The sequence below is a fragment of the Hirundo rustica genome, chromosome Z (assembly GCF_015227805.2).
Source record: "Hirundo rustica isolate bHirRus1 chromosome Z, bHirRus1.pri.v3, whole genome shotgun sequence".
In the NCBI taxonomy this organism is placed as follows: Eukaryota; Metazoa; Chordata; class Aves; order Passeriformes; family Hirundinidae; genus Hirundo; species Hirundo rustica.
Genome location: NC_053488.1, coordinates 13,835,780 through 13,849,126, shown reverse-complemented (window position 1 = coordinate 13,849,126; position 13,347 = coordinate 13,835,780). Strand labels below are relative to the sequence as shown.

General features: G+C 40.4%; 1 protein-coding gene across 1 annotated transcript in view; it reads left to right on the top strand.

The window, feature by feature from the left end:
• The first annotated feature begins 6,947 nt into the window (after nt 1-6,947).
• ITGA2 (integrin subunit alpha 2) overlaps nt 6,948-13,347 on the top strand; it is a 71,072-nt gene continuing 64,672 nt past the window's right edge. The window contains exon 1 of the mRNA XM_040090107.2: nt 6,948-7,042. Coding sequence (XP_039946041.1) covers nt 6,997-7,042 — 46 coding nt within the window. The 5' untranslated portion in view covers nt 6,948-6,996. The remainder of the gene's footprint in view (nt 7,043-13,347) is intronic.

Below are 13,347 nucleotides of genomic sequence, written 5' to 3'. Positions count from 1 at the left end.
ACCAAATTAACTATTCTGTATATATCTGATCCTTAAGAGTTTTACTGGACATTGTCCATGGGAGTATTTCAATGAAAATCTGGGAGAGAAAATCCATTTCTATTTTTGGTTGGTTGGTTTAATTTGCTTTTCAGTGGAATTAATGAATAACCAGAATCATTTTTTCACAGCAAGAAGTGTAACATGATATGGATTTTCAGAGAACTGGATTATAATTCATTGTGTTTATCAGAAGCAGGCCTTAGCACTTCATTAAGTTCACTATAGCTCAGAGATAATACCATTTCATGCAGTGGGTGTGGTTTGAGCCCCGTAACAATAAAGAGTCCTAAATATTTAAGTGCTGATGAAGTTTTAGTAACAACTGGCTGATACCACAGTTTAGACAGCATGGCTGGATTCCGTTTTAAAAGATGGGTGATAAAATAAGCTTTCATCAGTGAAATCATGTTTGTTAGAAAGACTGAGGGCCGACAGCTCAGAGATACTGCATTTTCTTCATTCAATTGAAAAAAAAAGTGAGTTAAAGACCCAGGTCTTTAACTCCAGAAAGAGTTAAAGAAAGACAGGGTTTGATTCTGACTCCAGCACTGTGAAGCATAGAGCTACTTCACTGCTTTTCCCTGCTTATCCTCTTACTCTTCTCACCTTCTTCTTTTCTCAGTTTCTGAACATTCTCAGAAAGGACAGACATTCCACAAGGGCTTACTGAATGTTGCATCTCCTAGGGATTTTCAAAGAAAAGGGGTAGGGAACACAAGTGTTCAAAGTAGATTGAAGTTACAGATTTAGTGACCCGGTTGTCTTGGCACACTTTGTCCATCCCCTTCGCCCACTCTTTCAGTGGTGGTGAAATCACTCTTCTTGGTTATGGTTCACTCAATTTGATACTGGAGTTAATATTTATTGCAAAGCTTCACATATCTGGTTTGGTATTACTTATGGTCCTTTAAGATTTATTCACATTCAGGGTATTGTTATTTTTCCTGGGGTAAAGGAATAGAATCTCTTTCTCTAGTGAAAGTTTCTTCATGTTGTTTTCCATTTCAACACATTTTCACTCCTTCAGAATGGTTAAGATGAAAAACAGGATATTCTCAGTTTTCCCTGAAGAGCACATGAAGTTTAGCAATTCTGTAACAGTAGACATAGTCTGAGAAAAGTAAATTACTATCATTTTGGAGAACACACAGAGAATACTTTCTCAGTATTCTTTTCTCATGGTCCAAATTAATAGTCATTAGTAGCTCACTTTCTTGGATGCCAGCTCATAAAAAAATGCCAGCACTGAAAAAAGCCTCTTACTCCAGCCTCAGCTGTTTTGCACTGTGCCAGAATACATGCTGTTACATCTCAAAACTTTTAGCTAAAGTTCAGATAAAATTCCCAATGACCCTGTTAGCCAGAAAAACACCTGAGTTCTGGTGAGGAAAGTTTTGAAACTCTCAGCAATCTCACTAACTACTAAATTGCTTTTTGCTGTTTATATGGGGGAACAACCAAAATGATCTCAAAGTCCTGGGTCCTATGTCATGAATTCCCAGTATTTGGAAAATTACCTATAGTACCCAGCCAAAAAATATTAGAGAATAATACATGCCTTATAACATGCTGCTACAACATAGTTCATAGAATCATAGAATCATTAAGGTTGGAGAAGGTCTCCACAATTATCAAGTTCACCCTTTGACAACACCACAGCACAAAGTGCCATGTCCAGTCATTTTTTTAGCACCTCCAGGGATGGTGATTCTACGATGTCCCTGGGTTGCCCATTCCAATGCTTAAACATCCTTTCTGTGAAAAAATCTCCCTAAATCTCCCCATGTGCAGCTTGAACTTCTGTCCTCTCATCCTGTCACTGGTTGCCTGGGAGAAGAAGCCAACCTGACCACAGCCTCCTTTCAGGGTTGTGGAGAGTGATAAGGTCTCCTCTGTGCTTCCTTTTCTCCAGGATGTACACCCCCAGCTCCCTCAGCTGCTCCTCACAGCACTGGTGCTCCAGACCCTTCCCCAGCTCCGTTGCCCTTCTCTGCACTCACTCCACACCTCAGTGTCTTTCTTGCACTGAGGGCCCAGACCTGGACACAGCGCTCGAGGTGTGGCCTCACCAGTGCCCAGCACAGGGGGACAATCCCTGCCCTGCTCCTGCTGGCCACACCATTGCTGATCCAGGCCAGGATGCCATTGCCCTTCTTGGCCCCTGGGCACACCCTGGCTCACGTTCAGCTGCTGGCACCAGCACCCCCAGGTCCTTTCCAGCCACTCTGTCCCAGCCTGTGGCACTGCCTGGGGCTGCTGTGACCCAAGGGCAGGACCCGGCCCTGGGCCTTGTTGAACCTCACACCATCGGCCTCAGCCCGTGGATCCAGCCTGGGCAGATCCCTCTGCAGAGCCTGCCTGCCCTCCAGCAGACCAACACTCCCAGCCAGCTTGGTGTCATCTGCAAACTGACTGAGTGCACCCAAACACTTATCAAAGTCTCTCATGGAGATATCAAGCAGAACAGCACCAGTAACGAAATAAAATATATAAAATGTGCAACAGGCACACTTTTGCACGTGGCCTAATGGCCTCTCTCATCACATGCCCTCTTTTCCATGACCATCCCACCAGCCCTTCGTGCAAAAAACTTTCAGATTTTATTCCAGTTTTTGAGGGCTGGCCTGTTGGTTTCCCCCAAGACAAATTTTCTTCGAAAGTGAATAAGATTTTTGCAAGCTGGTAAGGAATGTATTATAAAAACAATTATAACAAAAGGAAAATGAATGAGAATCTCCATTCTTTATTGACCACAGTGGGAGAAATATGGTTACAAAGATGAGGAAAAGGCTGATGTTCTTAATGCCTTCTTTGCCTCAGTCTTAAACTGCAGAGATTAGGTCCAGTTCAGCAGTTATAAATACACCAAAAGGTGGGGTTTCTTCTCTATTCAGCATTACTTTTTATTAGTTTCACAAGCAAACATTCTAAGAAGAAAAAAAAAACAAAAAAAAAAAAAAAACAAAAAACAAAAAATTTCACAAAGTAATGCATTAAAACTAAAATATTGCCCACATAATTAGTTAAAAATTCAGTGAGATTCTGTGGAAATTGTTAAGGGAGTCAGGTTTGCTAAAAAATGTCTGCTAAATTCTTGAGCAACTTTTGATGGCAGGCAAACAAATATAATTTATAGACCTTAATTCCAAAAAAGTCAAAACAATTATGAAGTTTTCAAAATATAAATGTTAAAAAATGTAAACAAAGTCATTAAGGAAACAGAGACTCCCGTCTTCTCATTGAGCACTTTTAAATCCTGTCTGATAAATATTTTAAAGATATTTTTAAGAGTTCATGTGTTTGATTGGAGCTATGTCAAGGTTAACACTTTGGTTAAAAATTGGAGCAGCACATCAGCTGCTCCAGTGACCTTGAAATTACACAGATTGTGTTAGGTGGCTCTGCTATAAGACCTTACTTTTGGGATCACAGGTGAATTCACTTCTTCACTGGCTTCATTACATCCCATTTATATTATTTCCCCATGACAGGTTTAAGTTTTCCTTGCCTGAAAAAAGACTTGGTAAATATATGTGCATATATTCTGTGCTGGGTAGACCATAATTCAGTCAAAACAGCAAGAAACAGATATACGTGTCTGGTAGATCCAGGGCAGGAAGTGGTGCTGTGACCCAGACTGGAGAGCTCCTGTGTAGCACTTTGACATGATGGAACCAAAGTTCCAAAAAGCATTAAAAATATGTGGTTTGCGCAGTAGCATAGCAAAATGCTGTTTTGTCCTCTGCTCATTCCCTATGTGATAACCTAAAATGCCATTAGCGTATTTTTGATATTTTCCAATTTTATTTCAAATCTGATTACTAACGTCTAAACTACATCCTCAGAGCTAATTTTAACATTTCCTTTATAGATTTGAGGTTTTCTTAAGCTTGTTCTTCTTCCTTCAGTGGAGCCCTTAATGTGACATTTTTGTTGTGGACACCATGTTTCTGCTAAAAACAATAACTATTGGTAGCCCTTCCTTCTAGCATCTTCAAACAAGTTGAAGAATGACTTGGAAACATGTATCTTGGCCTCCTGTGTGTAAATTAGTCACTTTTCCAATATTTTCTCCCAGAAATACATTAACAGACAGCTCCTAAGTTTTGCATACCACAGAAAATCTGATTCTGTGGTCAGCCCTTGCAAACGACAAAAAAATGGGAAAACCTGCATATTTCTCTGAGAAGGTTGGCGTTAATTTGTCCATTTTTTCATCACATTAAAAAAATAATATGCATAAATTTTAAAATTTATCATTAAGTATGTGTTCACCAGAGTAATTTTTAAAAGCAAATATTTATTCATTATCTTCACTTTCTAACTGCTATTTTTTCTTGAAAATGCTAAAACTATAGTGATCTTTTCATAGTGATCAAGCAACCTGCTTCACACAGTCCTTACTGTGGAAAAGAAAATTTGCTTGGCCCTTGATAACAAAATAGTTTATTCTAATGTGCAAGCACACCATATTTGCATAGAACAAAGTTTGAAACTTTGCAATAAGCTCAGGCAGATATGGTGGTTTTGGCAAATGTCCCTGTGGTAAATGACATGCACATATGACAAGGTGCTATAAAACATCATTAAACAATAAACGTGTATAGCAAAGGGTGTATACCAGCCTCCATTTTATAGTGCAGAGATAAGGAGCACTAACCAAACTGTTCTCTGAGTAATTTGATTATCAGTTTAGGTGAACAATAATAAATAGTAATTTCCTTTAATATGTGTAATATATGTATAAAATTTCTGAAGTGAGTCAAAAAAGGTGAAATATTGCACAATATAAAAACTCTTGTTTCCTATAATATCCAATGTACAGTTCAGGATTATATGGGAAGATTGTTATCAAATGGGTTATATTAATTTTAAAAAAGCATTCATCTAAGGGAGTATTGTTAAAGAATGCAGCAATTGCCACAGTATTTATTCTCCTACAACCTATTCTTTGTAAACTCTGAAGAATGCTGATTTTAGAAGCAACACTCTGGGAGACAGCCTTCGTGTGAGAGAAATTATTCTTCAACATTGTGTCTGGATGACAAAGAAAGTTTCATATCCTAAGGGTATATTTATAATTAGAATGATGTAACTGAATCAAAGACATTGTTTCTTAGGAAACTGAGACATTAGTCGGCAGAGGTTATTTTAGGGTGGGGCAGAGGGCAATTTTGAGTTTATTCCATTATTAAGAAACAATTTTTCTCTATGCTGTGGATTTTTGTTTATTTTTTTTTTATTATTGTTCTTTCAACAGTATTTATCAATTAGTGTTTTTCTTCTTCCTTGTGGAAGCATAAATTTTCCTTTTTGTCCTGGAGTGGCAATACATGTATACCCTCAGTGCAGATGGAAAGAAAAGCTCCCACGGCTGCTCTCCCCATCACAGTTTTCCCACTGGTTGCTGGATCAGTCTGGGTGCTGAAGCTGGTGTTACTGCTTCAGTATCTGCACTTCGATACTGCTTGAGGTGTCTGTTGGTTTCATGTGACACTGTGCGAAGGAAACAGTGCTCCCAGAGACCTATGAGACATCCCAGGTGATGACTGACCACGGGCTTTGGAAAGGGCTTTGGAGTTCAGCAGTGACAGTGTCTTGGGAAGTGCTCACAGTGAGTCCATGTACCAGCTCTTGCATTATGATGGGTAACACTCCTGTGTGTCCTATAAAGTAAATACATGAAAGAATTCAATGTAAGTTATACAAAGACAGGTCTCTGTTGTAGTTCCTTCAAGTGGATTTTAACATCCTGGTGAAGATGTCTTTAACCGCTGAGGTCCATATAAAACCCATGTCCAGAAAAACCTGTTGAATAACTCCATCTACTGACAAATGCTGACAAACGTCTTCATTTTAACTTACAGCTCAGTTTCCAAATGTTAAAAACAAGAAGGCTGAGAGAATACATCTGGTCCTTAAATAATAGCTACAGTGTGTCACACCTAAAAAGGGCCATGACCTAGATGCCAAGAAGGGTGAAGGAAGGAAGCTTTTTTATTTTGATTTTCCAGGCCAACTGTCTTTTTCATTACACAAGGTTAATGCCAAGAAATTCAAATTATTCAGCAGAATTCATTGTGCAAAATGAAATGCATTCCATATGAAAAGGTAGCATCATAAATTTTGATATTTACTGGAACTGTGGGATGGAGAAAATGCACGTTTCTCAAATACTCTGCACATACAGTATTCAAAGTGCTGACAAGGCTAGGTAGACCGAAAGCTACACAGCACCTTGCATAAGAATTCTTTCTGATTTCTTAGGAAGTCAAACTCCCCACCTTCCTATTTTTACTGGCTTTGATTCTCTTTGTCTTCCTGGACATTGGCCTGGCATCTAAGGCAACGTAGGCAGTTATTTTGCCTAGGCAATACATCCTCATCATCACTGCCAAATTTGAGACTGTTGTGTGGCAAGGCTTCTGGAGCCTGTTACACCTGCGCTCATCCGGGCCCGTAATCTGCAATCTCATTTAAAGAGAAATACGTAGACCCAGCGCAATTAAATGTGCAATTTAATACTCGAGGAAGATAGCCACTCTGCGTTGTTCAACAAACACAGGTTTAAAGACTATTCTACAGGTTTCTGCCACCAAGGAAAGAGAGACATCCGCAGCCAATCCGCAGCACCGGGGCGGGAGTGCCGGGCGTCCCGATCCCGAAGCCCTCCGGGCAGCGCAGCCTTGGGCAGCGCCGGGCGGTGCGAGCGCGGGGTGTCGCCTCCAGGGATAAAACCAGGGCAGAACCGAGGGAGCAGCCCGGCTGCAGGGCCTGCAGGGGACAGCACTGCCAGCACCGCCGCGGGCGCGGAGCGAGGGGCAGGAGACGGGAGGAGCGTGGAAGAGGAGGAGGAAAATAAGGAGGAGGAGGAGTATTTGGGAGCGGCTCGGAGCAGGTGGCGCTCAGTGTCGCCCTGGGAAGCGGCCAGCTCGGGAGCGGCACCGGCCGGACATGGGCTCCGCGGGCGCGGCGCTGCCGCCTCTGCTCCTCGCGCTGGGTACGTCTGTCCGTCCCGCCGTCCGGGAAGCACGAAAGGAGGGAAGGAGGGAGGGAGGGAGGGAGGGAGGAAGAGAAGGTTCCCCCGCGGGCGCGAGGTGCGGAACGGGGCCGCCGCCGGACCGGGCCGGGCAGGGCCGAGACGCGCGGTGCGTGCGCGGCTGCGTGCGAGTGCGATGCACCGGCGGCGATTTTTAAAGCAGGTTAAACCCCTGGAGTGCCATGGATTTCATTTTCCCGTAAATGGACTGTGTGCGCGGAGGGAACGGGGACAGTCTGATGCGTGAATTTGGGGTTACATGGTGATTATACCTTTTTAGGCGCGATGTTCTCTGGGAATGCTGCTCCTAGGTTTGTTACCACACTGTTAGGCGAAAGTCGCTCCTTGGAAAAGGATAGGGAAACTTGAACCATCTCCTCCTTCTCTTGGCCAACTTAATTACCATTACATCTATTTTCCTGGGAACTATAAGCAATCAGATTCACTTGCCATGAGCAAATTCCCAGGCAGTTTCAGAGTTTTAATATTACTGTATACTCTCACAAACCCTTAATTAGCAAGTCACCGAAGAGGCAGCATGAAAATGAGTTTTCACTGATGAGCTGTTTCAACTTGTTCTTTCGGTAACTATAGTGAACACTGCAGTGGAATGTGTGGCTTCAGGGCATGAAATAAAATGCAAAAAATATTAACCTATGATGTGATATGTAGCACACAACCTGGCAATCTTTTTCAAAAAGAAAAATTCTGAAAGGTATCATTGGGCAAAACATTCTACCCTGTATTTTTGCTTAATCTATCCTTTATTCTCATGGTTAAAGCTGCTGAAAACCCGGACCATTAACATCCCCTGTAATTCATGGGGTATTAAGACTTGCAAAGGTTTGTAGAGCAGTGCTGAAAGCAAAAGATAAGGACTAACTGTGAGAGGAGAATTCCCCAGGCATTGTAAATGACAGAAGTGCGATAGGTCTAGTTTGTTCAGACACTATCCATGATTTATCTCAATTTATACACCTGAAATCTGTCGTAATTTTTGATTTCAGATGCGTTATGACATTTGACGTTAGTGCATGCAATTACTGGGCTAATGCTTGTTCAGGCCTTTTTGATCTTGTAGGAATAGCAACAAAAAGAAGGTTTCAGGACAGGAGAGCTTTCCCGAAGTGTTTTTAGGGTTCTGCTACAGTGGTACTCTTGTAGCTCTCCCAGAATAATTTTCAAATTGCTTGAATTCTAGTGAACTGGTTTACTTTCAAGATGATGTTCTTAAATTTAATTGGGATAGCTTATATTAATTATTCGTTACTTCCAGAAAACATTCCAAGTTATTCCAGACTTGATTTTATGTCAGTATATTAACATCTGAATTATCAGCTGTATTAAAGGATCACGTGGGGTGCTTTGTCGTGTCCCTAAATTCAACTAAAAAGAGTGCAATGGTGAAGGAGTGGATTGCTCATTGATAATGTGTAGGGTTTTGTCTGGAAAGTCACTAAGACTCTGTAGATGCTACAGAATGAGGGGATCTGAAGCAGAACTGTCATTTTGATAGCATGACTGCTACCAACCTTGTTAATTGTTGACCAAAAAGTATATAGCATAGAGAAGTACATTATGTTAGAGGAATAAACGATGCATTAACAGGGCAACCTATGCAACAGAGCCAGAAGCTTTTCTGTTGCTACATACTGCTGATAGATTTGCCACACATCCAGTTCTTTAAATTTACATTTTAAGCAAGCATTTTTTTCCTTATCCTGTTCTTAAAAGTCAGAGCCAAAACAGCCCAGCTCATTCTGAGAGTGAAGCCAGTGGAAAATACAGTAGCTTTCCTGGGCTCAATTCTGGTAACATTTTCTTTGGAAAGCTCTAGTGCCCTCATGCTTCAGAGGAGATATTTGAAATTTGGCAGGAAGGCGCTATTTGCATTGTCTACCTAAATTTAGCCAGGTAACAAGTCTTTGCAAAACTGTATTCCTCTGGAAAGAAATGCATTTTTATCAGCTGGATTCTAATTTATGTCCACCTTGTTGTGCACCTTAGTCAGATGTTTCTGTCTTAGATCTATACCTGCAAATACAAAATATTTCTATCTTTACTTCTCATGTTACTTGTTTTTTTTACAGCAATATCCGTTGTTGTTTAAGTCACTCTGCTTTCCAGTTTGCTTCTGGATGATGGTATACTGCTGACTGTCTACTGCTACTGCATGCTCTTAGATGTTGTCTGGGCTTCGGATTAATCAGCTTGTTCTTCTTTTTATGAGAATAATTCACTTAGAGTAAATTATCCAGTGATAGTGTTGGAGGATTATATCTAGGGAAGAAAGTAAAATTTGGGTTGACCCAGCCTATACTGTCTCAGCAAGCCTTCACATTGAAGCCTAATGTGTACCTTCCTCCAGCAACACAGGATGTGAGTGATACAACTCTTAGCGTGTTCATAGAATCTCCACTCTGTGAAGTACACGTCCCTTGAACTCTTTAACTCTGAAATGAAAATGTTCAGCGACATAAGGGTTATGCTTTCTGGGCTACAGGTCTACCTGGATTCTCAGGTCTCTCTGTGGGACCCAGGCAGACTGAAGGAGAAAAAAGGTCTATCTGAAACTAGTGTGTGTGTGTAGAACAGAGAATATCCAATGATGGGGACCTTGTAAGTGAGGGGCCTGTAAGATCCTATAAAGGAGTAGAAGACCATACTTACAAACTCTTCAGCACACTTTTGTTTAAACTGGAATGGAACCTGTGATAATGGCGTTTAACATACAAAAGTTGGAAAGTGCCCTGAGTAAGTTAGCCACCTGGATTTGCCTCTTTTGCACACCAGCGCATTGTGCTGTCACCAGCTATGAACACAGAAAGATGGTGTAATCAGAGGATGAGCTGGAACTCCTGCCTTGCTTAGTTTTGAAATTAGAAAGTGGTCTAATGAATGAGGATGAAACATAGGATTAAGAGAAATAAATATGTCTCTTTTCCTTAGAAAAGTAGATTCTCTCTCTCTCATTCCCACCCCCCCCCCCCCCTCCCAAAAGCTGAGTACAATTTCAGATGAGTCATTTAAATCAAATCTTTGACATGTGGTTGGAGCTTTTGTGTTCTTCTCTTTCTCTTTGCTCAGCCAGGGGTTCTCAAAACTGAAGCTGCATTTTCACGATCTGGTTAAGCTGACCTGAATGTGGAGCTGACACTGCAAGGACATTTCACCCACTCCTGTTTGCAAGCTTCCACCAGTTTCTTTGTGCTATCACTGTGGCTTAGTCTGGGGAACAGGTCAGGGACCCATTTGCTTGAATAATTTTTTCCCCCTTTTGAGCCAGGTTAGTTTTGGAGATGAGCTAAACTGATCCTGCTCACTTGAGCAATTTATTTGTTAGTGCTGGCATAGGGGACAATCAGAACTTGTGGCCAGAGGAGGAAGGGAAGATGGAAAAGTCCCTTTCACTGGTAGCTGTCACTTCCATCGGCTCGCACTGGTTGTGCAAGTACATCTTGATGTGCAAAAGTGCTCTATATTCACAGCTGTGACTGAAGTGAATGGAAATTGTATTTTAAATGTGAAAAATACAAGGTTTTAGCTCTATCACTAGATATCCAAAAGTGGTAAGTACTTTTTTTTTTTTTTTAATGGAGCTAAGGATGATCTCTAATTTCACTGGAGTGTGGAAAAAGAAATCCTCTGTCACATAAAAATACTTAAATGTTTATGGTCAAGATATGTAGGCAATAATCAATAAGTAAACTGCTAAGGTTAAAATCATATGCATAAAAAGTACCTGGCAGTGTACAGAGCAGAATGAACTAAACTGATAACTGAATAGGATATGGAAATTGAACATTTGGTGCAATAAACTAAGACAAAAGTTGGGGTGAAAATGTTTTCAACATGCTTCCATGCACCCAAACTTAAATATGTACAGCCTGTTTTGATTTCTGCCTTTCTTCCTCTTTGTGATCATCTTTTGATACCTCGATGTTTTATTATCATATTTGTGAGTAAAGTTAATGTTAAAAATCATTCTATAATCCAGAGATGGCTTGAAAGCAGGACCCAAATATGAATTCTTCTTAAAGTAAACCTTTGTCTAGTTTTTCCTTCTTTCTGAGGTAGCAAGTAGTAGCAGCACTACTACATATTATTTTTGGAGTTTTGCCTCTCATAGCATTGCAGATTGAAGTAAGGTTTCATTCATACTGCATTACAGGACTTGTATTTTATATTATGTTTATTTTAGAAAGCATACAGGCTATTGCCATCAGACACCTAAACACTTTACCAGTTAATATTTATTTGTGCATAATTTAGTCAAAGTCAACATGAGATCCTACCAACAAGTTTTAACTGCCTCTCTCTGGAACAACCTGTGAATTGTTCTTTGCTTTTTTGATTCAGTGTCACAGAATTTGAAGAAGTTAAAGAAGAAAAAGTGCAGCTACTCCTTTTTTTCATTGTGCTACATAGCCACTATATAAATATTATTCATTGTGGTCTTTCTTCACTACTGTAATTTTGAATGAATGAAAGTGGGGGTTTTGTGTACTTCATGTGTTGTGTTTTCGTGAGGGCTAATAACTGGAACTACCAGTGTAACAGCTTAATGTCAGAACAGCTAAGTGGGAATAAAATACCTTCCTTTAGGATTAATGCAGGTAAAAGGGGGTTTCTGCATGTCCAGATGAGTAAAGCAAGTCGTTTTCCCCAGCAGAAGTCTTGTGCGGCCTCTATCCAGTGTTGTTATTTTCGTTTAAATGTTTCCTTTGTTAGGCTCTGTGCAGGCTGGTTCCCATTTCCATGGTGACCGTGCTGAAATGCAGACAGGACACAGGCTGGATTCTCATCGGCATAGCCATGCACTTGCATACCAACACATGCTATCTGCTTGGCTTAGGACATTTCCATTAGCAGTTTTAATGTTTAGAGCTTCTTTTGCACATACTGATCTCTGGCCCTGTGATACTACACAGTCTTGGGATTTCAAACCCTATGCAGCAAGACAGAACAAGTTGATAAGCTTATTTTTTGTGTAAATAATTTGATTCTACTGTTCCAATTTAAATTACTCAAGGACATCAGAGAACTGTCTGAACCTTAGTTTTTTGTTCGTTGGTTTTGGTTTTTTTTTTCCTCTTAAAAGTGATAACACTTTTATAAAATCTTAGGTGAAAGACTGACATATATCTCTGTTGAATAGTTATAGAAACATACCCCTTCTTAAGGCACTGATAAAAGGCTAATAAAAATAGGTGAGTGTGAATTACATAAGATAAACTATACCTTCTGTCTGTATTGGTTGAGTGTGAGTATGTATCTTTTTGAAGCAATATGCAATAATCTTCTTCCTGCACATACTGCAATCATTTTTTGGAGGTGGCAAAAGCTAAAGGCATTTAGTAGAGTCAACTGCTTTGACCATAAGCATTTCCATCACTTCCAAATCAGGCTGTGATTTCTGAATTGCCAGATAAACTCAGTATTCTTTGTGATGGTAATTGTTACATTGAATTATTCCCTGAGTAGCATGTCTGTATCTTCAGAGGAGAAAATTGTATTTTCTCCTGGAGATGCACATACTGTAAAAATATAGTAAGACTTGCACGTTATTCAGGACTTAAAAGAACGGGCAAAGAAGCAGGATCAACACAGACTCTTTGAATGGAGGATGAGCAAAGACATTTTGTGTGCAACTGAATGGCATCTGCATGGTTGAATGTCACACATGATGAATGTCACGGATGCTTTTGTCCCTTTCAAATTGCTGTTAGACAGGGTGAAGGGCTTGGAAGTTATGCATAGCCCTGATGGAACTCTTGCCTTATTTCTGATTTATTTTGCCCTTTGCAACCTGCTTCCAAGTTTATCATTCTTCCCTTATATCATACTGTTGCATGCCTTTTCTTTTTTTGTTTTCTTAATGACATGAATCTCCTTGCATAACATGGTTGGTTATTTCTAAAGGACAGACAATAAAGAACTCTTGGGGGAAATTACTATCAACAGCAGACTTCAGGGAGGAAATGTATTGCACAGTAGAAATACCTAAGGAAATAGTGGAGTTTGAGGATGGAGTCATGAATTGGGGGTGGATGGCTGTGAAGGATGAACTAGGTTTTCACCTTTAATCTTTATGACAGCTAATCCATCTGCCTGTCTAGCTACCCATCTCAAACATAAGTTATCTTAAGCAAGAAAGGTTTAAGTGGCAGATGCTGTGTTAAGACTGCAATACAAAGTTGTGTGTGATGCTAAGAGTACAGACGAACTTCACCCACTGGATTACCTGGTAAATAACTGCCTCAGCC